The sequence below is a fragment of the Leptodactylus fuscus genome, chromosome 1, assembly GCF_031893055.1.
Source record: "Leptodactylus fuscus isolate aLepFus1 chromosome 1, aLepFus1.hap2, whole genome shotgun sequence".
Taxonomy (NCBI): domain Eukaryota; kingdom Metazoa; phylum Chordata; class Amphibia; order Anura; family Leptodactylidae; genus Leptodactylus; species Leptodactylus fuscus.
This window is the reverse complement of record NC_134265.1, coordinates 199,396,546-199,422,489: the sequence shown is the minus strand read 5'-3', so window position 1 is coordinate 199,422,489 and position 25,944 is coordinate 199,396,546. Positions and strand designations below refer to the sequence as shown.

Sequence of the window (25,944 nt, the reverse complement as noted above, 5' to 3'; positions counted from 1 at the left end):
AACATCATATTCTGTCATCATTATGAGTTAGCCATTAAAAAAAGGTATCACCTACTGAAGACTTGCAAGTTTTTTGTTTTTTTTTATATTTCATAACCACTGGCTAACACGGTACAAAAACAAACATTTTCCTCTTCCCAATGAACTAATACATGCTTATACAGTGTTAAAAGGAAGTTTTGCCAACTAACATCTTTGCTTTTAGATAGTGTTTGAATCACTCACATTTTTTAAGTGAAAGAAATTTTCTGAGAGAAGTCCTCAGTAGTTGATACCTTTTTTAATGGCTAACTCAAAAAGTTTTTTGATCACATATTTCAAGCTTTCGGGACTACTATAAAGGTTCCTTCATCAGGATGGTATAACACAATGTCTGAAGGTAGGCATATATATACAGAGAAATGGAGTGTTAGATGCAAAATAGATGGAAAACCGAACATAAACTGTTTTAAAAAAAAACAAAAACAAAACACATATCAGTTCACAGGAAAGTTCTCTGGGTTTATGGCTTCTTTGATCAGTGATGTGGTGTCTAGTGGTTATAAAAGGCCATAAAACCCTGGGCCCTGTTTAAACCTTGTTGGAGAGTGCGAAAGGTCTTCATAAGTTTAAATTCCCATATGAGGCGATCTCTTCTGTCTCTGAAATTCCCCCTTAGTACCAGGTATCAACTACTGAGGACTTCTCTCAGAAAATTTCTTTCATTTCATATCCACTGGCTAACACGGTACAAGGATATATATTTTTTCTTTTACAAAATGGATGATACCAGAATCTACCGGATATTTATGGACCTAAAGACACTTCTGAAGAAACGGGCACAACTGGACAGTGACATCTTCTTCCTATCCAAATGCAAAAAAGAGAAATTAATTCCCAAAGGACTCTGGCTCAAAAATCCTATCCTACACACCTATAATACTCACTATGCACGAAACTTATGTCACAGGACTTCAGAGCGACTGAGGAACCATCTTATACATCATTTGTACAGCGTCAAGAGCAAAATCCAAATGGGGATTGAAACAGATTGGAACAACATTGAAGAAAACTCAAGGAGAATGTTGCAACAATACTACGAGAAACTGCGGACATCTCTAATTCATAGTAAACAAAAGAAACTCCACAGACTGAGACTTTCTGCAGGAGTCTATAAGAATACACACAGAGTAAAAGCTATACCTAACAAACGGGACCATCACTCACACTCAGATTTGGAAACACCGAACTGTGTGATCAATCTCTCTACTTATGAACCCACTGAAGCAGAATTTGGGGTACTCTCCAGGGGACTCTCATTTTGTCCGTCAAAAACCGTGGATAAAATAGAACTGTGCAGTGACATGGAGGATTTTTTCAGGAGACTGCGCCTGAGGGAATATTTTCATGACACGGATGACACAGAGGGAACCCAATCTACTCATACAGAGGGCCCAACCTTTGTAAAAAAGGAGACATCTGATTGGACTCCTCCCAATGGACGCAATATCCATCTTGATAATTACATAGACTGTTTTAGACACATGGTCAAATCAACTATACTGGATACAAATAAAGCACTGCCATCTAACATCAGTGCCCAGGAAAGAAGGGCCATAAAATCTCTGAGAAATAATAACGACATCATCATTAAACCAGCGGACAAGGGTGGCGCTATAGTCATGATGAACACATCAGACTACATACAGGAAGCACACAGACAACTGAATGACACACACTACTACTCCAAGTTGGATTCAGACCCCACAGTGGAATACTCCAAAAAACTAAAAACGGTGATCTCCGGTCTATCTGATGGAGCCAAAGGCCTAAGCAGCCTCATACCAGCAAGCCCAAGGACAGGGACTTTTTATATGCTTCCAAAACTGCACAAACCTGGGAACCCAGGGAGACCGATCATCTCATGTGTTGGGACTCTCACTGAACAAATCTCTGGATGGGTGGAGGGTATCCTCAAACCTTTAGTGAAGGATACAGCCAGCTACCTACAGGATACTACAGACCTATTAAACAAACTATCCACTATAGGTCCCCTTCCAGATGGAACCATCTTGGCCACCATGGATGTAGAATCCCTATACTCCAACATCCCACACCAGGACGGTATAAATGCCTGCCAGTTTTTCATGGAAAAGCGAGGTATGAACACTGAATCGGTGGTGAAACTGACAAAATTCATCCTCACTCACAATTACTTCTCCTTTGGTGACTGCATCTATTTACAACGGACCGGCACCGCAATGGGGAGCAAAATGGCGCCACAGTACGCTAATCTCTTCATGGCCAAGCTTGAGAGTGACTTCCTATCCACCTGCACCACCAGGCCTCTGGCCTACTACCGTTTCATTGATGATATCCTAATCATTTGGACTGGGTCTGAACAACAGCTGAAAACCTTCCCTGAACAATTCAACCAGTTCCATCCCACCATCAACCTGACGCTCAATCACTCCTTCTCAGAAATAAACTTCCTAGACACAGTCATCAAGATACAGGACAACAAAATTGAGACATCACTGTATCGGAAGCCGATTGACCGACCTACCTACCTAAGATGGGATAGCTTTCATCCGAAACACATAAAGAAATCCATTGTCTACAGCCAAGCCATCAGATACCATCGCATACGTTCAGACCCGGTGGACAGAGACAAGCACATTGGGGGCCTCAAAAACACATTCTTGAGGCAGGGCTACCATCCAAGAACAATTGATAACCAAATCACCAGAACACCAAGATCAGAGTTATTAAAATACAATACTAAACAGGAGAACACTCGGGTGCCCCTGGTTGTCACATTTAACCCCCACCTGGAGACGCTGAGAGGAATTACACGCAAATTACATCCACTACTGCAAAAAGACAACCATCTAAAATCCATATTTCCAGAACCCCCTCTCCTGTGTTACAGACAGCCACCAAACCTCAGGAATAAGATTATTAGCAGCTGTCACCTCCAACTAACAAAGGAACATTTCCATGTGGACAGAAGAGGTGCAAAACCTGCCCGCATATACTGACTACGGACAAAATAAAGATCCCGAACTCTGATCGACACTACAAGATACCAGGTAACTTCACCTGCAGCACACCTAATGTAGTGTATTTGATATTGTGTACTAAGTGTCCTGAGGGCCTGTATGTAGGTGAGACAGGACAGTCACTTAGGATGAGGATGAACTCACACAGACATACGATTAGAGAGCAAAGAATGGACCTCCCGGTGCCAAAACACTTCTGTAATCAAAATCATAATATGACCCAGGATATGAAGATCCTGGTACTAAAGGGGGAATTTCAGAGACAGAAGAGATCGCCTCATATGGGAATTTAAACTTATGAAGACCTTTCGCACTCTCCAACAAGGTTTAAACAGGGCCCAGGGTTTTATGGCCTTTTATAACCACTAGACACCACATCACTGATCAAAGAAGCCATAAACCCAGAGAACTTTCCTGTGAACTGATATGTTTTTTTTTGTTTTTTTTAAACAGTTTATGTTCTGTTTTCCATCTATTTTGCATCTAACACTCCATTTCTCTGTATATATATGCCTACCTTCAGACAGTGTTATACCATCCTGATGAAGGGACCTTTATAGTAGTCCCGAAAGCTCGAAATATGTCATCAAAAAACTTTTCGAGTTAGCCATTAAAAAAGGTATCAACTACTGAGGACTTCTCTCAGAAAATTTCTTTCATTTCATATCCACTGGCTAACACGGTACAAGGATATATATTTTTTAAGTGATAACTTTTTCCCCTCAGACCAAAGTACTTAGGATTTTATTTATTTAATGTCCTATTCTTAATAAAGGCTGCTCCATGCAGATCTGCTGTTTTCCTGTGAATGTGCAAGCTGCAGTGCCTTCTAGTCATACTTTTAATAGCAGTGGTTGTGCGTAATAAAGGTGTTGTCCCATTGAAGTGTATGGGACAACCACAACCAGTCTGGCGAGGGAGTACTGCAGCTATCACAACCTGAATTTTATGTCCCATGTTATGTACAGGACATCAGTCTCAGAAAGTTGGATAACCCCTTCAAAAAGAAGTGGTGTTAACTGGTAGCACATGAAATGTTGTTCGTACACCTTTGGCTTGAACTGTGCAGAACTACTTAAAAGATATTTACAATGGAATGGTTTAGAAAATTCAGAAATTAAACAATACTAAAGAGGGTTTACAATGCAAGGCTATGTACAATTTTTTTGTACATAAATGTAATAAAAACAGTCTGTAAGATTCAATCATCCTGTTTTGCTCCCATTCCAATGAACTTTGTTTTGTTTTTTTTGTTTTTTTTACACATCAATGGATCAGCACAGAAAATTCTCACTTTAACACAAAAATCTTTCATAGACTATGGATCCAAATTCATGCACACGTTGTCTCCACCTTTGCCCTTTTTGGCAGATGAGGTTTCTCTTCTATGCAAGCATCCCTTTCTTCAGTTTTAATATGTGAAGAATTTGAATCTCCATTGTAGTCAATAGGGAAGTCATTGATCTGATCTTTTAATTCTAATTTAGTCGGTGGACCAGTCCATCCAGGAATTTTGAGATCTAGACACTGCATTAACTGCGTCATCACTTCATCCACATATCCATGAATACGTAAGTCAGCATGACGATCCTAGGTTATAAAAGGGAGAAAAAAAATTGAAGAAAAAGGTGATGAGGGTTAGCTGTAAGCTGTTATTTTAAGGAAAAACACAGTAGTTTGATAAGTGCAGTTAATAACATATGAATTGCCAACACACACTGTCTTCGGTATTTCAGAAAAATCTGCTGTCCAAAAGCAGAATAGCACTCCTTCCATTCTGAGGCCCTCAACCCATGTAGTCATACAGTAAATCATGTCCACAAACGGAGTATTTCCTTGTTCAGGAGAAACTGCTACAAGTTGTGATGTATTTATGTTTCACGGGGTTAAAACTAAATGAAGGTGAAATATAGACATATACCAGTGGTTAAAGGAAACCCCTTGTAAATGTCTACATTTCACCTTTATTTTAGTGGGTTAAACTTCCCAAATACAGCCTTGAATTATTTGAAAGGTGAAGTTTTGAGAATAGTAATTTATGTCAGGTTGTAAAATTGCTGTTACATTTGAAAGCCTTCACATTAAATGAATGAAAGGACAATTAAGAGATTATGCCAACATAAAACAGATACGGTTGATAATATTTATTACTGTATTGAGGTAGTATGAATGTCTGAAAAGCTGAAGTTTTCTTCTCTCCATGTAATATGCATTTACTGGTCATAGTTGATCTATATTATATTTCTAGTAATGATAAATCTATAATGGTAAAGGCAATGTCTACAGTCAGTCATGGCTAAAAGTTTTGAGAATGACACAATTATTAATTTTTACAAAGTCTACTGCTTCAGTTTTTCTAATGGCAATTTGCATATACTCCAGAATGTTATAAAGAGTGATCAGCTTAACAGCAATTACTTGCAAAGTCAATATTTGCCTAGAAAATGAACTTTATCCCCCAAAACACATTTCAACATCATTGCAGCCCTGCATTGAAAGGACCAGCTAACATTGTTTCAGTGATTGCTCCATTAAAGAGGACCTTTCACCATATCCGGGCACAGGCAGTGTTATATACTGCCGGAAAGCTGACAGTGCGCTGAATTCAGCGCACTGTCGGCTTTCCCGATCTGTGCCCGGTGTGAAGAGCTTACGGCCCGGTACCGTAGCTCTTCTATGGTCAGAAGGGCGTTTCTGACCATTAGCCAGAGACGTCCTTCTGCCTCGCGGCGCCAATCGCGCTGTGCTGTGGAGCGGGGAGGAACTCCCCCCTCCCTCTGCTCACACAGCTCGTCCATAGACGAGCATTATCAGGAGAGGGAGGGGGCGTTCCTCCCGGCTCCACGCGATTGGCGCCGCGAGGCAGAAGGACGTCTCTGGCTAATGGTCAGAAACGCCCTTCTGACTGTAAAGCGCTACGGTACCGGGACCGATAGCGCTTTACACCGGGCACGGATCGGGAAAGCCGACAGTGCGCTGAATTCAGCGCACTGTCAGCTTTCTGGCAGTATATAGAACTGCCTGTGCCCAGATATGGTGAAAGGTCCTCTTTAACACAGGTGTGGGTGTTGATGAGGACAGGGCTGGAGATCAATCTGTCATGATTAAGTAAGAATGACACCACTGGATACTTTAAAAGGAGGCTGGTGCTTGGCATCATTGTTTCTCTTCTGTTAACCATGGTTATCTCTAAAGAAACAGGTGCAGTCATCATTGCACTGCACAAAAATGGCCTAACAGGGAAGAGTATCGCAGCTAGAAAGATTGCACCTCAGTCAACAATCTATCGCATCATCAAGAACTTCAAGGAGAGAGGTTCCATTGTTGGCAAAAACGCTCCAGGGCGTCCAAGAAAGACCAGCAAGCGCCAGGACCGTCTCTTAAAAGTGTTTCAGCTGCGGGATCGGGCTACCAGCAGTGCAGAGCTTGCTCAGGAATGGCAGCAGGCAGGTGTGAGCGCATCTGCATGCACTGTGAGGCGGAGACTCTTGGAGCAAGGCCTGGTCTCAAGGAGGGCAGCAAAGAAGCCACTTCTCTCCAGAAAAAACATCAGGGACAGACTGATATTCTGCAAAAGGTAACTGTAGGCATCCTGAAACCATTCATGTGTGGGGTTGCTTCTCAGCCAAGGGAATCAGCTCTCTCACAGTCTTGCCTAAAAACACAGCCATGAATAAAGAATGGTACCAGAATGTCCTCCAACAACTACAGATTACAGATCAACTTCTCCCAACCGTCCAAGAGCAGTTTGGCAACCAACAATGCCTTTTCCAGCATGATAGAGCACCTTGCCATAAAGCAAAGGTGATAACTAAATGGCTCAGGAAACAAAACAGATTTTGGGTCCATGGCCTGGAAACTCCCCAGATCTTAATCCCATTGAGAACTTGTGGTCAATCATCAAGAGACGGGTGGACAAACAAAAACCTACAAATTCTGACAAAATGCAAGCATTGATTGTGCAAGAATGGACTGCTATCAGTCAGGATTTGGTCCAGAAGTTGATTGAGAGCATGCCAGGGAGAATTGCAAAGGTCCTGAAGAAGAAGGGTCAACACTGCAAATATTGACTTGCTGCATTAGCTCATTCTAAATGTCAATATAAGCTTTTGTTACTCATAATATGATTGTATTTATATCTCTGTATGTGATAAAAACATCTGACAAACACACATAAAAACCAGAGGGCAGCAGATCATTTGAAAATATAAGATGTGTGTCATTCTCAAAACTTTTGGCCATGGCTGTATATCTATTGAAGTACTTCATAGTGCCCTATCCATCAAACAGTCAAAGCCTGCCCACCAGCTTGCTGAAGAATACAGAAAGCAAGAAGAGACAGCAAGCAACTGCTGAGAGAAATGAGGTAATACCTCTTTAGTCTAAGGCCCCACATTGTGGAAACGCAGCATTTTTTTGTTGCCAATTTTGCTGCAGTTTTTTCAGCCAAAGTCAGGAGTAGTTTGAAAAGAATGGGATATATAAAATACAGTTCTTAGACATATTTCCCTTCTGTTAAATCCACTCCTGACTTTGGCTCAAAAAAAAAAAATGAAAAAAATAAATAAATCACTACAAAAACAAACAAACAAAAAACACTTTCTGTAACGTGGGGCCCTTAGCCTTAAGGTGTATTAGGTTGCGTTTTTAAGGGGATAAATCTCCATAAGGATTAATGTAATATCATCTTGAAAATTGTGTTGATAAGTGTAAGACAATAGAAGGAGCTTATCTGAACCCAGTTTGTAAGTGACGGCCATGCTATTACCCGAGGATGTCACTTGTGTGGTGAAACATGTTTGGGGAGAGCTAATGTGCTACTTTTTATTTATCACATTACTTCAGGTAGGTGATATTCTATACACAGGAAGGAGGGAACCTGGGTTTTTATTTGGTCTTGCACGTCTATTCAAGGAAATATGTAATCTTTTGAAAATATATTGATGGGGGTTTAATTTTAAGTGGGAATTTGTGCATTTGTCAAAAAACTTATTCTTCCCCAAATGCCAAACTGGGCTCTAGGTTTTTTGGGCACTCTTGATCATGAGCACTGAGAATTTTTTTTATTTTTTTTAGAAGTTGCATAGCCTTATGGTCTCTTCTAATTACCATAAAACTCTGTCCACTGATTTTTCGCTATTGTGTCAGGGGTGGTGGTGAATATTTTTGTAATATACTTTATTAATCTATCAAACTGCCTTTTAATAGAAAACAGGCTGTAAAGTTCCAATAAGCAATGATCTAAGTAATGCCAGGTAGACTGTCCATACAGCATTTACGAACAAGGGCATATAGTGCCTTCAAATGGCTACATCTTCAGTTCTATACCACCTAGAAAATGTTTCCGGTATAAGAAAGCTTTCATATGATGCCATGATTTAAGAACTAGCTATAACAACCTGAGATAAAAACAGTGTGATATTACATGAATGACTAAATAAGTTTCTTATGACACCAGAACCATTTTTCTAGGTGGTAAAAAACCGTAGATACTGCTATTTGAAGGGATCATTCCCCCCTTTGGTAAATGCTTCCATTCTGCGTATATACAATATAACTGTGTACAGACTTTCCCTAACAACAGCTCAGTTAGAGGGTACTAAGGAGAATGTTACAGTCTGTTATATAATAAAAAGGAATTTAGAAAGGGTAGTAAAATAGATTACAAAAATGGTCAAACACAACACCCCCCCCCCCTCAAAAAAAAAAAAAAAAAAAGTGTGTGTGTGTGGGGGGGGGGGGGGTGTGTTTCCCCTGTATCAGCCTGTGTAATCATTCTGGTGCAGGATAAGACTGCAAAACTTTGTGAACATAACCCATAAGCTTTCTAACAGTCTCCAAAAATGAAGGGTTGCTTGTATAAAAGAAAAAAAAAAAAAAAAAAAAAAAAGTGTACACAAAGTAGATAAATGTTTTAACCCCTTAACGCTAAATCACGTACCTGTACGTCAGGGAATGTGGTTAGTTCCCGCATTCCCACGTGCATGCGATGGGGGGAGGGTTAACCCCTTGGATGCCAGGACGAGAGGAAGCTAGTCTATGCATCTGCATAGCTAGCTTCCTCTATAGACTGCAATACACGTGTATTGCAGTCTGTAGTTAGTATATATGTGGTTCTAGTGTGCTTGCAGCACAAATAAAAAAAAATGTAAAAAAGGGTTTTTAAAAAAAAAAAAAAATAAAGTGTGTAAAACAAACAAAAAAACAAACAGTTACATTTCTTGTAAATCTGGAAAATCGCTGTTACACTTGTAAGCCTTGTAACGTCCAAAATAAATTAAAATACAATCAAAAGATGATGCCGATGTAAAGCAGAGATATGGGAGATAATATTTATTACTGTATTTGGGTGGTATGACTATCTGCCTGAAAAGCAGAGAATTTCACATTTTGAAAATTGCAATTTTTTCCAAATTTCCATCAAATTTCCTATTTTTTTAATAAGTAAATACAAAAATATTGATTAGTGTTTACCACTAACATGAAGCATAATGTGTTACGAGAAAAGAATCTCAAAATCACTTGTGTAAGTTAAAGCGTCTCAAAGTTATTGCCATTTAAAGTGACGTCAATTTTGAAAAAATAGGCCTGGTCCTTAACATACTTTTGGGCTGTGTCCTTAAGGGGTTAAACATGACAAACCTTGTTTAGAAACTTACATGTTTAGTTGGCTGTAGATTTACGATCACCAGTTTCCCACCCTTGCGTTTAGTCAACAGAGGAAGATTCCCACTTGGTTTTATTTGTAAAGATGTTCCAAGAGTGATGGCCAGGTCTGCTTTTCTAGAAAGAAAATAAAATTCAATAAGACTTCATTACAGAGTACAATGAATGCTAACATAAAATTATCATTCAAATAACATACCTGCAGGCTTCATCTGCAAGATTCAGATCTTTTTCTGGCAAAGAATCCTCCCAATCAAGGATTGTATCTACCAGTTTTCCCCTGAAAAAATAAAGGAATGAATATTTTCTATTGGATTACATCCTAAAAACTCCGATAATAGGAAATTGAAATCCATATGAATTAGGTGAATGTATCCTAGCTTTTAAAGAATTAGATATTTAAGATACCCACTATGGTTTTCAGTGCTGCAACATTTAGGCCCATTTTAAAGGGAGTCTATCACCGCCCCCAGCTATTTTACACTTCTCCTATAGTGCTATAGATGATGTTATCAGGAGAAAAAAAACCAATACCTTATGTTTCAGAACCCCAGGGATGTGTAGAAAAAGCACTTTTAAATAAGGACTTTGGAGCACAGGGGGAGTTTTCTTCAGGGACTGAGCACTGCTGCTTCATCACTTAACACGTCCATCCTGCATTTAGCTCGTCCCCCAGGTCAGTGCGAGTTAATCCTCCCACTGCTCTGACGTCATGGAGAACAGTAGTGAAATTCTTTTGAATGTAAAGTTGGCTCATGTAGTCCTTAGTTTGCTTGAACATACTGAGCGAGCCCCGCCTGTTAGTTTTGCCCTATACCAAGAAGAGAAGAAGCCTCTCCTTCTCTTCTGGGTATACAGCAAAACCTAGGGCAAAAATAACAGACAGCGCATGCTCAATAAGTTTAAGCAAACTAAGGACTACATGAGCAAACTTTGCATTCAAAAGAATTTCACTATAGCTCTCCCTTTAAGATGAAACGTTATTCTTAAACTACAAATGTAGTTTTTACCTGCAAGCTCGAAGGCCTCTAACTTTGGGAACATCACAAAGTCTACCAGTAGGTTTCAAACCCATGGTTCCAACCACAAAATCTCGAACATATTGTCTGGAAAGCAAAACACATTTTATCTTATAGTCAAGAGTTGAAAAGCTCAAGTGTAAAAACTGTCGAGTGTACAGAAACTCTAGCCATATTCACTATACTTACACAAACTGTAATCTTTTAGTGTGCCGTTTAGCAGGATCACAAAGTCCACTTATTTCTGAGCTCCAGTTAAACACAGGCATCTGTCACTATTAGAAGTATTCTAGCAGCAGACAGTCTGTAAGTCTCCTACGTGTACATATCTAGCAGGAAGTTTCACTGGGGCAGATTTAGGAAACCATCCATTGTTGTCCAAAGCGACCAATCATATCACTGCTTTCATTTTGTAATTTCTTGCAGAGAACGGTTTGCCGAGGAGCTCTTGTATCAGTTATAGGAGTGTAATGGTCCATGCATGTAACTGTTTGTCAATGTGCCTTCTGTTTTTTTCTACATTTTTTTTTTTTTTTTATTTCATTGTGCTTTTAGGCCAAGGCTGTACTGTAAATTTTTGTAGTGCTAATTATTGACAGCTGCAATACTTTAATTAATCCATTCAATTGGACTGTAGCCAAATAATTAAACTCAATTAGTAGTACCCCAAGAGAGTGTCACAAGGTTAAGAATATAAAAGCAGTAACACAGTTACACTAGGTTCACACCTACATTAGGCTTCTTTGGGTCCACTTGGGGACTATAATGCCTGGTTTGCACCTGAAAATGCAGAGATAAAAGCCCAGCTTGCATTTTCCAAGCAGATTTGGGGACGGAATCCAGGAACAGATACCAGGTGAGGATGTGAACTTAGCCTTTAACCACTTCCGGACCGCCCATAGACTATATACGTCCGGATAGTGGTTGTCTAGTTCTGCCAGGACGTACCTGTACGTCCAAGCCAGAACACAGCAGCTGCACAAGATCGTTCAGCTGCTTTCACTAGGAGCCGGCTGTAACTTCAGCTCCCAGAGAGATAGCAGGGCAGATTTATTACCTGCTCTGCTATCTCGATCGCTGTGTATACAGCACTCAATGAGCGCTGTATACACGGCTATGGACAATCAGCTGCCCTCTGACTGAGCAGACATGTGATCTGCCGGGAGCAGTGTCCTGCCAGAGCTTCTGGGTCCTACAGGACTCAGATCAGCTCTGTATACCATGTAGCAGTGTGCAAGAGGTTGGATTTCTCCTGTAACTGAGATTAAATGTAGCAGCCTCAGTTATAGGAGAAATCAGCCTCCAGTACAAAAAAAAAAAAAAGTGATCAGATGTCCCCAAAGGTCTCTTATCACCTTATGGGGACACAATCTGGGAAAAAAATAAAATAAAAATAAAAAAGTTTTAAAAAAATAAAATAAAAAAATAAATAAATAATACGCTAATAAAACGCCGTTATTAAAGGTTATAGCCCCACCCCCGACGACACCATACAAAATAAAAATTACCGTAACGGAGAGGAAAAACTATATTATAAAGTTTTTCAGTGACACTTTGTGTTATTAAATAAAAAAAAAATTATAAATTGAAAACCAGACACAATTTCCCTCCTATTTTGTTTATATTTTCCTGGATATAAAAAAAATTAAAACACATTTGAAAATAAAAATAACATAAAAATAAAGCCCTATGTGTCCCCGAAAAAAGACGCAAAAATTAGTTGACTAAGACATACGAGAAAAATTTTACAGACCTCAAAACCGCACATACATAATAAGCCTAAAATGTGTCTCGTCCTGGACCACAAATTGGCCCGGTACTGAAGTGGTTAAATAAGGTAGGCAAAAATGCCTGTACTACTAACGTACAAAAATCTCATATGGTGAATTCTGTAATTCAGATTACGAACTACATTTTTTTCCCCCCATTTTGCTTCCAAAAAATTATTACAGACATTCCCCAAAATGGTATAAGCAAAAACTATTGTCCAACAAAAATATGAACCCTACACAGATACATAAAAGGATTGTTTTTTTTGTTGTTGTTTTTTTTAAAGATATTAAGGCATAAAAATAGTTCGAATTTACTGATCAATAGAACACAGGTAAAAGGTTATTTTTTTATAGACTAGTGAAAACTGTAAGATCAAAATCTAAGTAAAAGACGCAAAAAATAAATAAAAATTTAGTAACGAATATATCATTCAGATACTTACTTTCCACATTTTGTACATTCTTCAACAAACATGTTTCCATGAAGCTCTGCTAGATACTGCCTAAAAAAAAATTACAGAAAGTACAGAATAAACTGAAAGCTCTTAACAAGCTTATATGCTAGAATGAAAATGAAGCAAGGAGTCTATGGTAAAGGGCTCAACATGTATAAGCAGTTCATATAAAAATGCCTTTATTATTATAGTAGACAGTATAAAAAGCTTGTTCTGGATATTTAGTTTTAAGTTTCCATTTTTATTTGCATACTGTGTCTGATGCTGCAGTCTTTAACCTCCTAAGGCCCAATTCACACGGGCACGGAATAGCGTATTTTGGTCCTGATTTTGACGCTTTAAGACGCGTCAAAATTGGGACGAAAATACACTTGCCGCGACCGTCAGTCGCGGCTTCCCGCTCCGGAGTAAGCCCAAAATGAATGGGCCTAGACCAGAGGATGCTGTCGCGAGGCCGCAGAATCCACTGAAGAAAGGGCAGCTTGCTTCTTTTTTCCGTGAGCGGTCTCCTTAGACCACCATTGTGAGGGGGCAGATTATGATGTGGATTCCGAGCCAAAATCCGACCCCTCAGTCCCCATGTGAACGAGCCTTAACAGTTACATTAAAATGGCAAAACTCTCCTAAAAAGGTTTTTTTTTTTTAATAAATAAATTTTGAAGTTATGGTTGAATTAAATACTGCAGGCACATAACTCTGGTGCGTTATGTGCATTTAACCCTTTAGCGATCTAACGCATTTTAGCCTCAACCAGTAACGTTTTACCCCTCACTGCATTTGCATTACCATACAGTTTTAAATTTTATTTCAGTGTAGCTTTACAAGACCTTGTATTTTGGTCAGTATATATGAATTTTTAAATCAGCTTTTTTTTTTTTTTTTTTTTTTTTTTACTTTTTGCGTTTGAAAGGTGAGATTAACAGAAAATATTAATACTGGCTAAATTTTATAGATTATGGCAGAGGTTCTCAACCTCACTAATACCATGGCCCTTTAACACAGTTCTTCATGTTGTGGTGACCCTCAACCATAATTTTTTTTTTAACCTCTAATACTGCTGCTTTTAACAGGGTAGCTGCTTTAAACACAATAGCTGCTTTCTACACTTGTGTCTGGTTCACATATGTGCATTATGGCGTCACGCCGGGTAATCGTATGTGGGCTCCTCTGCATGTGAGTGGACCTGCCTGGAGACAGCGGTATCTCGGTTCCCAAGACCATCGGAAATATGTGTTTTCTGATGGTCTTAGATGACCTCTGTGAAAGGGGTTGTCAAAAGGGTCGCGCCCCACAGCTTGAGAACTGGTGATTTATGGAGTTTATCATGCAAAATAAATGGGCTCAATTTATTTTAGGGGGTTTGTATGGAGGTGGTGATATCAGTTGTGTAATTTTCTTCTGAAAAATCATTTAGGTACTGCAGCCAGCATTGATCACAGCAGCTAAGGGGTTAAATGTCAAGTTGTCAAGTAAAAAATATGCAAATCTATTCTCTAGGATGTAATTAGAACAGTGCCTCTGTATGCTGCCCTCTAGGGGCAGCCCCCTTAACATCATGCATGACTATTCCAAAAGGAACAGATTTCCAGCTATAGACAGCGCTGTTTCGGTCTTTTGGACCTCCTCAGCATAGCGCAGGGATACTAGTTTGGCAGAGTGAGAGACTATAGACGAGGGTGAGGGGATAAAGCGACATGGCTTTAAAGTAAGACCAGATTGTGACTTTAGCTGCTGTAGTTACAGAATTAGAGTGGAAGGTAAGGATAATGGGAGAAGTGCAGTTTACAATCATCATTTATTCCTCCAATGCACCTTAAATCAATTTAAAATAAAACATTTTTTCAAACACTGTAGATTAAAAGTATCCTAAAAAATTTTTCTATACAGTCTTGCAGACCAGTCTCTCCGTGGTTATAGATTAGAAACAAACTCATGTGCATAGTCTTTCAGAAAGGTAAAGAGTTTACATAATTTCATATTTTTGAACTGAAAAACACACAACAAATAGTATGAAGATAATGAATGTGAATTTGTTGCATAATCTTGCTTTTATTTGAAGGTCAAAATGCAAATTCATAGCCTCTGTGATTGCACCACCTTCTGGAACCTCTGGTTTTGCCTTTGTTGTTTCTTCCCTTCTCCTTTCCCTGTCTTGTCTTGTCCGTGTTCGTTTTTCCCGTCCCTTTCTTTTCTTGACGGTTTATCATTTGTATTCTCACTGTATTGTTTTTTAGACCGATACTGTTTTGTTGGTCTTGCTGTATTACTTTATTGTTAAACTCTCATAAATAAACAATTAAAAAAAAAAAAAGCAAATTCATGAGCTTTTTATGTTTCTTCCCTCTGTATTTTCCAAACCAACATACCTGGGGAATCCAGATCTTACATGTAATCCGTCTACATTTTGGCTGATCAAAAACTTCAAGATACCAACTCTCTGTAGCTGTAATACTGCCATGTGTGTAGCAGATGGATGTGCAGTTTCAAATGTTGTGTCAAATTTAGGATTTAAACCCTTTTCCTCCAATGTCCACACACCATTAGGACCTCTGAAAAAAAATAAGATTTTGCATCAATTTAAGAAGGTTATGTTTACAGCATTTCTGTTTTATGGTCAGTGTCTATGAATGGAATGCTGTCACATATCCAGCTTCAACTGTACCAAAAAAATGATGTAGCTGAAGACATTGTTTAATACAGAAGCATTACAAAAATACACAGGGTGGCTGCTATTCCTGCAATTCTGTGCGTGGGTGTTGTGGCCAAAACCGTGGGGAAAAGACAGGCAGCGGGAGTGCTACAGGGCTGCTGAGTCAGTTTCCTGTGTCTGCAGTGATGGTAGTAGTCACCATGCAAAAGACTATGTTAAAGGGGTTGTTCAGGATGAAATAAAAATTAACCTCTAAACCAAACCCTTTTTCCCCTGCCTAACGTAGCTTATCTACCCATCCCTGGGGCGGTTACATGATAACACCAGACACAGAACTCGAAAGATTGACCAGAGAATCATGACAGCATTAGCGGAGATAACTTGAGAGTCCAGGGACCTGGCCACGTAGCAGGGAAGCTTGTGGTTCAGGCGGGAGGTAAGAAATAAACGTCCGGCATACCCTACTGGAAGCACAACTGGAGGAAGATCTTCTGATGAAGCGACCACTCTACCAGGTTTAGCTGTTCTTGGCTTAGAAAGTCTGCCGCCCCATTTGTCCACATATGGAAAGTCAAAAAAACTGGAACGTCGTGACACTCCTCCCAAAGAAGTGAACAGGAGGCTTCTTGCAGGGCCATCCTGGTGCCCCTCTGAAGTTCAAGTAGGAGACTGCAATGGAGTTGTTAGTCTGGACTCTGACCAGACAGCCTTGGAGACGAGAGGTCTAATGAGACAGGGCTATCAAGATGGCCCTTAGTTCCAACAAGTTGATCTGGGAGGAGGTCTCAGCTTTGGACCACCGGCCCTGAACGGTCAAAGCACCGAAGACCACTCCAATGTCTATTGCATCATTTTGGGAATCAATTAGCTTATAGATGAAATTTCATTAAAACTTTAAGGAGATGGCAACAACAAAAAAAAGTCAGTTGGCGCCATTAATAACAACCTGCTTTAATTCTGCTGGCGATACAAAGTTTATAAGGCTGTAACACTTGTCACAATAAAATAATTTCTTTGCCAAAATCATTTATTTTAGAGTCACCATAATGTTTCTATTTTTATATCACTAAAGAGGTGTAAGGGGCTTGTTTTTGTGGGATCAGCTGTCATTTTGGGTAATATGTGACTTTTTCATATTTACTTTGTAGTTTTTTGGGTGTTTTTGAGACCATGTCACCAAAAAACCCAAAAAACAAAACAGCAATGGTTTTTATTTTTATAGCATGGACGCATCAATACCAAATATGGCTATTGTTTTGTTACTATTTTTCAGTTACAAAAAAAATATTGGGAAAAATGAGTATGTCAGATTATTACCATATATACTCGAGTATAAGTCGACCCGAATATAAGCCGACCCCCCTAATTTTACCACAAAAAAACTGGGAAAACTTATTGACTCGAGTATAAGCCTAGGGGGGAAATGCAGCAGCTACTGGAAAATTTAAAAAATTAAAATGGCCGGAGTGTTTGGGTGCAGTAGTTTCTGGGTGCTGGGGAAGGGAAGGGGGTGTTTTGGTTGTCTGTCTGCCCGTTCCCTGAGCTTGAGGACTGTTCCCCCCCCCCCCCCAACACTTGGAATTCAGCCTGGCTGAATATAGCGTATCTGCAGTGCTCCTATTAACCCCTTCCCGACGGAATATGAGCAGTGCAGATACCCTATACTTAGCCTGGATGTAGTCAGGCTGAATTCCAATTGGGGGGAAAAAACTCAGTCTTGGGGAAGGGGCAGTTAGACAACTTTTTTTTCCCGCTACGGCATTTACTGTACAGGAAAAATATATTTATAGGTTTGTAGAGTGGGTGTTTTTGGACACAGGGATAACTAACGTGTATGTGTTTCACAGTTTTAACAGTATTAGTTTTATATGTGTTCTAGGGAAAGGGGGAGGATTTGAATTTGTAATACTTTTTATTTACTAATACTTTATTATTTTTTTTTTTTCATTTTTTTTTTCTTCATTTTTTTTGCACTTATTAGACCTCCTAGAGGTCTTGAACCCCAGGGGGTCTGATCACTAATGCAATGCAATGCATTGTCATTTCTTTTGCAGGCTGCATAGAGCAGCCTGCAAAAGAGAAGCACTGCCAGCCGGGGAGCCTTTACAGAAGCTCTGAGGGGAATCCCCGGCAAGAGCTCTGAGGAGAATCCCCAGCCGGTCGGACCTGAAGGAGAACTGCAGCCGGCCGCCAGCAGGAGCGCTGAGGGGAATCCCCGGCAGAAGCGCTTCTGCCGGCGGCCGGCCGCAGTTCCTATTTAAAGAATCGCACTTGAGCGGTCGCTCCCGCTCCCTCCAGCAGCATGGCGGCACCTGCCCGGACTCCTCGTACCGGGACATCCTAGATCTCTGATTGCAGGCATGATTGCAGGGAGCTCCGGCATTACCACTGTAAAAGTTACAGCGGAGGTGCTGGTTGGTATGGTGACCGCTCTGAAGCAGAGTGGCACCATTATAGTTACAGACCCGGCATACAGACACTGGGGCAGGTGCCGGGCCGCAACATCACCACGCTCATAGCAGGAGCGTAGTGATGCTGTTAATTTCAAACTGCAGAAGTACTTACGGTACTTCTGCTAGCAGGCCCGGAATGCAGATACACGCAGGGTGCAGGCCTGAGCTTACGTGGCCACGTCACCCGGTGTGTGATGGAGGGGGGGGAGGGGGGCGGGTCTGTACTCCGGGCCTGCTAGCAGAAGTACCGCAAGTACTTCTGCAGTTTGAAGTGATGTCTTGTGGCAGCAAGCCAAGCATTTCTTTTCTTGCACCCACCTTGGATACCGATGCCATCTTATCACATAACATTATACCAGTTTCAAGCATAAGCAACTATATCTAGCATTCAGTTTTTAAGGATAACAATGTTTTTTTATACATTACATGATTATAAACTTCACCGTTACTCAGTAAGATCTTGTTTCTTGTCTGTGCTTATTTTTAATCTTTGCTAGTGTGATTTCATAAAAATAATATGCATAGGAAATAAATGGCCACTCATGGGCATACCTGCATACACAATCATAATATAATATAACAAATGATAGTAGTTATAGTCAATATCATATTCTCAAACCTAAAATCAGGGATCCCGCATGAAGTGCTTATTCCTGCTCCTGTATGAATAACAACATTTGAAGCTTTCCGAACCATGTCAGCAAGTTCCTCCACCTTTTGATGTAATTCTTCTGGAGAGTCGAAACTCTAGAAAATGTCAGATATTAAAAACATGAGACATTTAAATTGACTATTGTCAGAAAATTACCTATTACTTTTATGTGGTCGAATCAGCACATCACCTGTCACTCCTGTAGGGGAAGCTTCAAATGGACTGGCAACTGACACTTGCGTCCACTATGAACATTTGTATTAAGGAGTTTTCTGCGTTAAAGATATTGATGAACTATCTTTAGGATCAGTAGGGGTACAACACCCAACTGTTCTCAGCAGCCACAGTCGCTGGAACTAACAAATAGAATGGAACAGGAAGCACAGCTTGTGTTTCATGGCCATGCCGAACAATTATAGCTCAGTATCCATTCAATGAATTAGCTGGTGCTGGATTCTTTAGTCATTGTTTTATCTCCACTGATAAATAGGAACAAAATATCAGCATAGGGAGAGTTGATTGATGTGATATGCAATGAGCATACAAAGCATTGCTGAAACGGGATACAGCTGAACTAGATAGAAATAATTATTATTGTTTATTTATTTATTAATAAATAAATAACATTAAATAATGTTTCAGACCACTTAGAGGGGGTTCATATGCAGAAAATTTTCCAAGCTAAAAAAATTCAGCTTCAGGAATTTGAAGCTGAATTTTCCACTTCAAATTTCGTGTTAAAATCTGCATGTGCCAGTCGGTATTTTCTGCTTCCCATTCACTTCAATGGGAGTTATCATGCGCAATCCGCCTGAAGATCGAGCATGATGCTTATTTTTCCACTAGAGGAAAAATCAGCATCCAACTCCCATTGAAATAAATGGAAGCTGGTTTCAGGCAGAATTTGGAGCAAATTTTGGGGGTGGAATTCACTTCAAATTCAGTGCCAAATTCCTCTGTGTGAACTTACTCTAAGAGTGCATTGAATTATTGCAGTTGAGATCAAAGATTACATCTAAACCAAAAGCAGTTTTACCATTATTCGGTGCGTTTTTTGGGTTTTTTTTGTACAGAAGCACACATAGCATCAACGCACCCACTGACCAAATACTTCAGGCTAGGAGCTCAGTTAGGGTGCATTCACATGGAGGAAAATGGTGAGGAATTTGGTGTGGAATTTTCCACGTGGAAAAAAAAAAAAGCCTCCCATTGATTTCAATGGGTTTTGCTAGCTCTTTTTTTCCACTAGCGGAATTTTCCTCACCAATTTCCTCTGTGTGAATGGACCCTTACCAAAAGTGTGTGATTTAGGAAAGTTGGGTACTTGCATCCAAAACAGCACAAAGACGTTCAAGCATTGCACAGGTCCATAATGTAGAAACCTTTTTTTAGGCTAAGGCCCCACATAGCGGGCCACAACAATATAGCTCTGAAGGAAAAAACTTTGCTGAAACACACTGCAGTTTTACCTATTTTTCATAGACACGTCCTCTGCGGATGTTCGGCTTCAAATATACTTATAACGAAACCGCCACAATTTCTGTAAGTAACTGACATTCTGCAATTTCCAAAAACACAATGGTTTTGTAGTGACTATTTTGCTATGCGGGGCCTCGGCCTTAATCAAGATGACTCATTCCAGGTTTTAGCCTGTCTGTTTGTTCCGATTACATGCACCAGATAATTACTAGTGTATGGGGGATCAATGAATTGCTCATCCTCATAGAGTTTTCATTTCTGGCGGCACATTGGCAGAAACAAAGGAAACAAATCTGATGAATTAAAGTTCATACCTTTGCAGTATTGAAAATCTTTCTTAGATTTGTATAGGTGAAACACTATTTTGCATATTTCACCAGTAAAAACAGCAAACTGTTTCATGGCAGCCCAAGCACAACATCTGAACACATCCTAAGGCTGGGTTTACACAGCACTTCTTTATAGAAGAAATGCATACAGTTTTTAATTGCGGTTATGAGTAACACATTTCTACTATGCCAGTAAGCCAGATCCTTTTAGTTTAACCCTTTCCCACCACAACAATTTTTTAATTTTCGTTTTTTATACTCCCCACCTTCCAAAAGTTATAGGTCATTACAATTAGAGCAATAATAAATTTATATAGTTTTGGTTATGATTTAGTACCTTAAACTGTAACTAAGCCTTCAAACAACTTTTGATGTTGTGGCAGCTTTTGTGTCATTAATAAATTTAGTAATTTTCAAACCCTTTATTCATTGAATCCCAATATGTATGGTGTACAAGATGTGAAATGAAGTGAAAATGAGGATGTGGAGAGTCAATTTAAAGGGCTCTATCAGCAAAATCATGTTGCTAGAGCCCCACATATGCGTGAATAGCCTTTAAAAAGGCTATTCAGGCACCGTAAAAGTTATATTAAACTACACCCCCCCCCTTCCCGTTTTAAAATAATAACCTAAAAAAGAATGTTATCTACTTACGGATCGTGCACGCTGGGCGGGAATTCAGGGTGTGTCATCTTCTTCATCCCCGCCTCTTCTTCCTCCGATGTCCTCGGGTCCCGTCCTCCCCCGGCGCTCGCGAGCGGACACTGGTATAAAAATATGGCCTGGGCGCATGCGCAGTAGCATGCGGCTTCTACTACGGCTACTGCGCAGACGCCCAGGCCATTTTTTTTATATCAGTGTCTGCGAGCGAGCGCCGGGGGAGGACGGGACCGGAGGACGTCGAGGCGTGGATGAAGACGACGACACACCTTGAATGCCCGCCCAGCGTGCACGATCCGTAAGTAGATAACATTCCTTTTTAGGTTATTATTTTAAAACGGGGGGGGGTGGGGGTGGGGTGTAGTTTAATATAACATTTACGGTGCCTGAATAGCCTTTTTAAAGGCTATTCACACATATGTGGGGCTCTATCAGCATGATTTTGCTGATAGAGCCCCTTTAAACTGTTAAATCTCAGGCATTATGAAACAAAAACTTTCTTTTGGCATCATATGAATGAAGAGGTTCTCATCTTTCATATGATAAGCAGTTCTAGCTATATAATTTTGAGAGATATCACTGGTTGGGATTGAGATATTTATATCCAGCTTACGATAGGTTCACACTAAGTTACGCGTTTCTTACAAGTCCACTTGGGATCCATAAAAAGCAAACCCTATCCACTTAAAAAAGCAGTTAAAATCTATAGCGGGGTCTGCCCAGTTTCTGCCAAAAATGCCACATGAAAAAAGTCCTCCTTACAAGACTTTTCTCTCCGCCAATTTTAAGCAGAATCTGGGATGGAGAGGCTTCAACACTAGTGTGAACCTAGCATTCATATCACACGAAAGATGAGAATCTCCTCTTTCATATGACACCAATTGCAAGTTTCTAGACATTAACATTGCCCAGGACAAAGCAGTGCAGGAATAGGTGAGCAAGTGCCTTATTTTTATAAATAAAAATTTTTTTTTTAAAAAAGTGCCACAGGCTGCTCCAATTCCTAGACAACCCCTTTAATAACGGCAAACAGCTATTCAGTAGAAAAGTGATGTGTAAACCCTGCCATAAGCTGGCCATACATTTGACATGTGACAGATTTGGAACTTTCTGCTGTTGGTTGGTTGTACATAAGCCTGTGACAAACATCAGGACCAAGATCTGTTGTGCTGGATTTTTCCTGGAGTCTGTCTGCCAAGATCTATTGTGTACGGGCTTGACTGGCAGACCTGCGGGTGATTTTTGTACTGTGGGCAAACGTTTGTAGTACTAACACACCCACAAAGTGTCTGTCATTCTCGTTTTCAGCACTTTATTAGCATTGAATGACTTTCATCTGGTAAACTACCCCATATACATGGATAATTACACTTGGAAGGTTCTTGGTTGTTTATGTGTTTGGGACAACTGGCTGTAGGAGCAACAAACCAACCACAGTTCATTTTAGGCTGTGCTCACACTAGTGTTGTGTGACCGGTCGAAGACGCCATCCCCCATTCCACTTAAAATATGAAGAGAAAAGCAAGCAGGCCTTTTGTCTTTTACAATTTCAGGTAGAAACCAGGTGCACCCATGTTAGTCTATAGGTTCCATGGGTAACTGCTTTTTAAGCGGATAGGGTTTATGTTTTTCAGTCCTCAAGCAGACCTGAAAAACGGAACCGGCGAATGCTAGTGTGAACCTCCCATCAGACAAGTGATGGCAGCCTAATGTGAATGGTCAGCCATAGGCTACAGTCTATAGGATAACCTCTTGAGAGTTACAGGAAAGGTCACAGCCAGACGTGTGTTTTGTTACTGAATTTTATATGGCTCTCAACGCAAAGAAGTTCACTTACAACTTGCGTTACAGCACCACCTTGCGGACATTAGGAAAACTGCATTACACTCTTCTGTATTTCCGGCAAAGAACGGGACGTATATTACACATATGCAGCCGTTCTCTTATAATATGCATTAAATATAGGGTCTGAACATGATAGAGGAGTACATGTGACGAACTTATATACAAAAACAATGTCCGGTGGACTAGCTCCTGCAGCTCCATGTATACTAACCTATGTAGTATAACAGCTGGCGATACCATTGTACAGAGCCAGCACTGTTACCTTTAGCGTCATCCCTTCTGCCTTATACACTATAGACTCGTACAAGCAGGGCCCTGACTCCTCGGCTGTTAACTACTCCATGTCCCTAGCAGTGCACAGACACACAGCTCACCTCAGGCAGCCCGCAGAGCCCTTTATCTGCATAGGGCGATAACCCGGCTGCATAGTTCACAGACATCACCGCTGAGTCCTACAATACAAGAGTGTCCAGTGTATAATGGACTTGTTCATTGTAGCCGTGATGTCACGGGAAGGGGAGGGGCCGGTGAGGAGACGAGGCGTGCACAGAACAGGAAGTGGCGTCGTTGTTCTGGTCTGATAGACCTGTGAGGGTGGACGGTTGGTAGGCGCCAATAGTAGTGGGAGCTCATAAGGCTCCTGTTGAGCTTGTTGTGGATCCAGTGGACTGCCTGCTAGTATGTGGTGCCATCTGCAGTGTCCACGTCAGGAAGGAACTGTGAAGATTTGTACGATTAGATTGTGTGTTTCAGGGACTGAAGAGACCTGTTAAAGGGAATCTATCACTGGGGATATGTGTTTGAAATGAAGCACGTGTTGGAATAGCCTTTAGAAAGTCTATTCTACTCCTACCTCAGCTTCAGTCCTGAATGCTAAATAAATCACTTGTCCATATATGCAAATGATGTTTAGAGAGCACAGGAGGCGTTCCCTTTGTGCTCTGAGCACAGCTTCATCATACCTTAAATGTTGCCTCTTGGGCGGTTACCTTACGCCCCCTCAGTTGTCCTGGTCCTCCTTTTCCTTGTGTAAGCAGCCGACACTGTCTTCAGCGGAATCAAAAGCGCTGTCGGCTCTTCCACTTAGGGTTTGGACAGAGCCAACAGCTCATACTTGGCAGCCATCTTTATTCGATTTTTACATGACCATATTTCGCTCGTGTACAGCATATGCACAGGATTTCAATCCAGCTGAAGACAGCGTCGGCTGCTTATGTGGCGAAGATGAGAACTAGGGCCTCTCAGGGGGACGTCATGCAATGGCCCAGGAGGTGATTTTGAAATTACGACAAAGCTGTGCTTGGACCACAGGGGAAAAGCCCCCTGAGCATCATTGGCATATATGGAAAAAGAGATTTAGTTCAGAAATGGTGGCGTTCAGGACTGAACCAAAGTTAGGAGTAGAATAGCTTTTCTAAAGGCTATTCCGCCGTGTACTTAGTGTAAAATGCACATCCCCAATGATAGATTTCCTTTAAAGGGATTCTATCATTAAACTACTTTTTTTTCTAATTACCACATCGGAATAGCCTTAAGAAAGGCTATTCGTCTCCTACCTTTAGACGTGGTCTCCGCTGCGCCGTTCCGTAGAAATACCGGTTTTAACCGGTATGCAAATGAGCTCTCCGCAGCAATGAGGGCGGGCCCCAGCGCTGAAAGGCCGATGAGCACGTCCCCATTGCTGCCCAGAGCTCTTTCCTGTGCCACCGCCTTCTTCTACAGCAACTCCGCCTCTTCTGGCTTCTCTTGCTCTTGTAGTTCTATACAGGAGCATAGAGAGGCCACCCCAAAATGGCCACCGGCCAGCTCCTGTATTGAACTGCAAGAGCGGCTACCCAAAAATGGCCGCCGGCCATTTTTGGGTAGCCGCTCTTGCAGTTCATTACAGGAGTCGGCCAGCAGCCATTTTTGGGTAGCCGCTCTTGCAGTTCAATACAGGAGCCAGCCGGCGGCCATTTTGGGGTATCCGCTCTTGCAGTTCAATACAGGAGGTGGCTGGCGGCCATTTTGGGGTGGCTTCTCTATGCTCTTGTATCGAACTACAAGAGCAAGAGAAGCCAGAAGAGGCGGAGTTGCTAAAGAAGAAGGAGGCGGCGCAGGAAAGAGCTCTGGGCAGCAATGGGGACGCGCTCATTGGTGTTTCAGCGCTGGGGCCCGCCCTCATTGTTGCGGAGAGCTCATTTGCATACCGGTTTCCCGGTATTTCTACGGAACGGCGCGGCGGAGACGACGTCTAAAGGTAGGAGACGAATAGCCTTTCTTAAGGCTTTTCCGATGTGGTAATTAGAAAAAAAGGTAGTTTAAAGGGATTCTATCATTAAAATGACATTTTTTTCTCGATCACACGTAGGTATAGCTTTAAGAAAGGCTATTCTTCTCCTATCTTTAGATGTCTTCTCCGCGCCGCCTTTCGGTAGAAAGCCCGGTTTTCGTCTGTTTGCAAATGAGTTCTCTTGCAGCACTGGGAGCGGCCCCCAGCACTCAAACAGCACTGGGCCGTCCCCAATGCTGCGAGAGAACTCTCTAGCGCCGCCTCCATCTTCTTCCGGAGCTGGATTCAAACTGCTACGCATGCGCAGTTGGAACGGCCTCTCTGCGTGTCTTCTTCCGGGCCTTGGGCAGAGCCGACTGCGCATACCCGCCTGGTGTAAGCAGCCGTTTTCTTGCGGCTGCTTACACAGTGAGCTGGGATGAGTGGCCACAAAAAAAGGCTATGTGCATGTCCAGTCGGCTCTGCACAAGTCCCAATGGCAGAACCAACTGCGCATGCGTAGCAGTTTGAATCCAGCTCCGGAAGAAGATGGAGGCGGCGCTGGAGATTTCTCTTGCAGCATTGGGGACGCCCCCAGTGCTGTTTGAGCGATGGGGCCCGCCCCCAGTGCTGCAAGAGAACTCATTTGCATACAGATGAAAACTGGGATTT

The 25,944-nt window shown here is 41.2% G+C and overlaps 1 protein-coding gene across 3 annotated transcripts; it reads right to left on the bottom strand.

The window, feature by feature from the left end:
• Nucleotides 1-3,803: 3,803 nt before the first annotated feature.
• Nucleotides 3,804-23,527, bottom strand: SIRT6 (sirtuin 6). 3 transcript variants are annotated; one of them, XM_075281676.1, is made up of 8 exons: nt 23,396-23,521; nt 18,676-18,803; nt 15,316-15,502; nt 12,942-12,997; nt 10,718-10,813; nt 9,907-9,987; nt 9,701-9,824; nt 3,804-4,631 (listed from the first exon to the last, which is right to left on the bottom strand). In XM_075281676.1, the coding sequence occupies exons 1-8, from the start codon at nt 23,459-23,461 to the stop codon at nt 4,374-4,376; spliced, it is 996 nt and encodes a 331-aa protein (XP_075137777.1). In that variant the 5' UTR covers nt 23,462-23,521; the 3' UTR covers nt 3,804-4,373. The 3 variants fall into 3 exon arrangements, with proteins under 3 accessions (XP_075137777.1, XP_075137770.1, XP_075137785.1); XM_075281669.1 differs by having other exon boundaries at nt 12,942-13,001; nt 15,320-15,502; XM_075281684.1 differs by lacking the exon at nt 18,676-18,803 and having other exon boundaries at nt 12,942-13,001; nt 15,320-15,502; nt 23,396-23,527.
• Nucleotides 23,528-25,944: the final 2,417 nt, after the last annotated feature.

Coding starts and splice junctions, on each gene's coding strand:
- SIRT6 (XM_075281676.1), bottom strand. CDS start 23,461: ATGTCTGTGAACTATGCAGCCGGGTTATCGCCCTATGCAGATAAAGGG. Junction 9,825..9,906: donor CTTGCAGATGAAGCCTGCAG/GTATGTTATTTG, acceptor TTTTCTTTCTAG/AAAAGCAGACCTGGCCATCA. Junction 4,632..9,700: donor ATCTACAGCCAACTAAACAT/GTAAGTTTCTAA, acceptor TTTATAACCTAG/GATCGTCATGCTGACTTACG.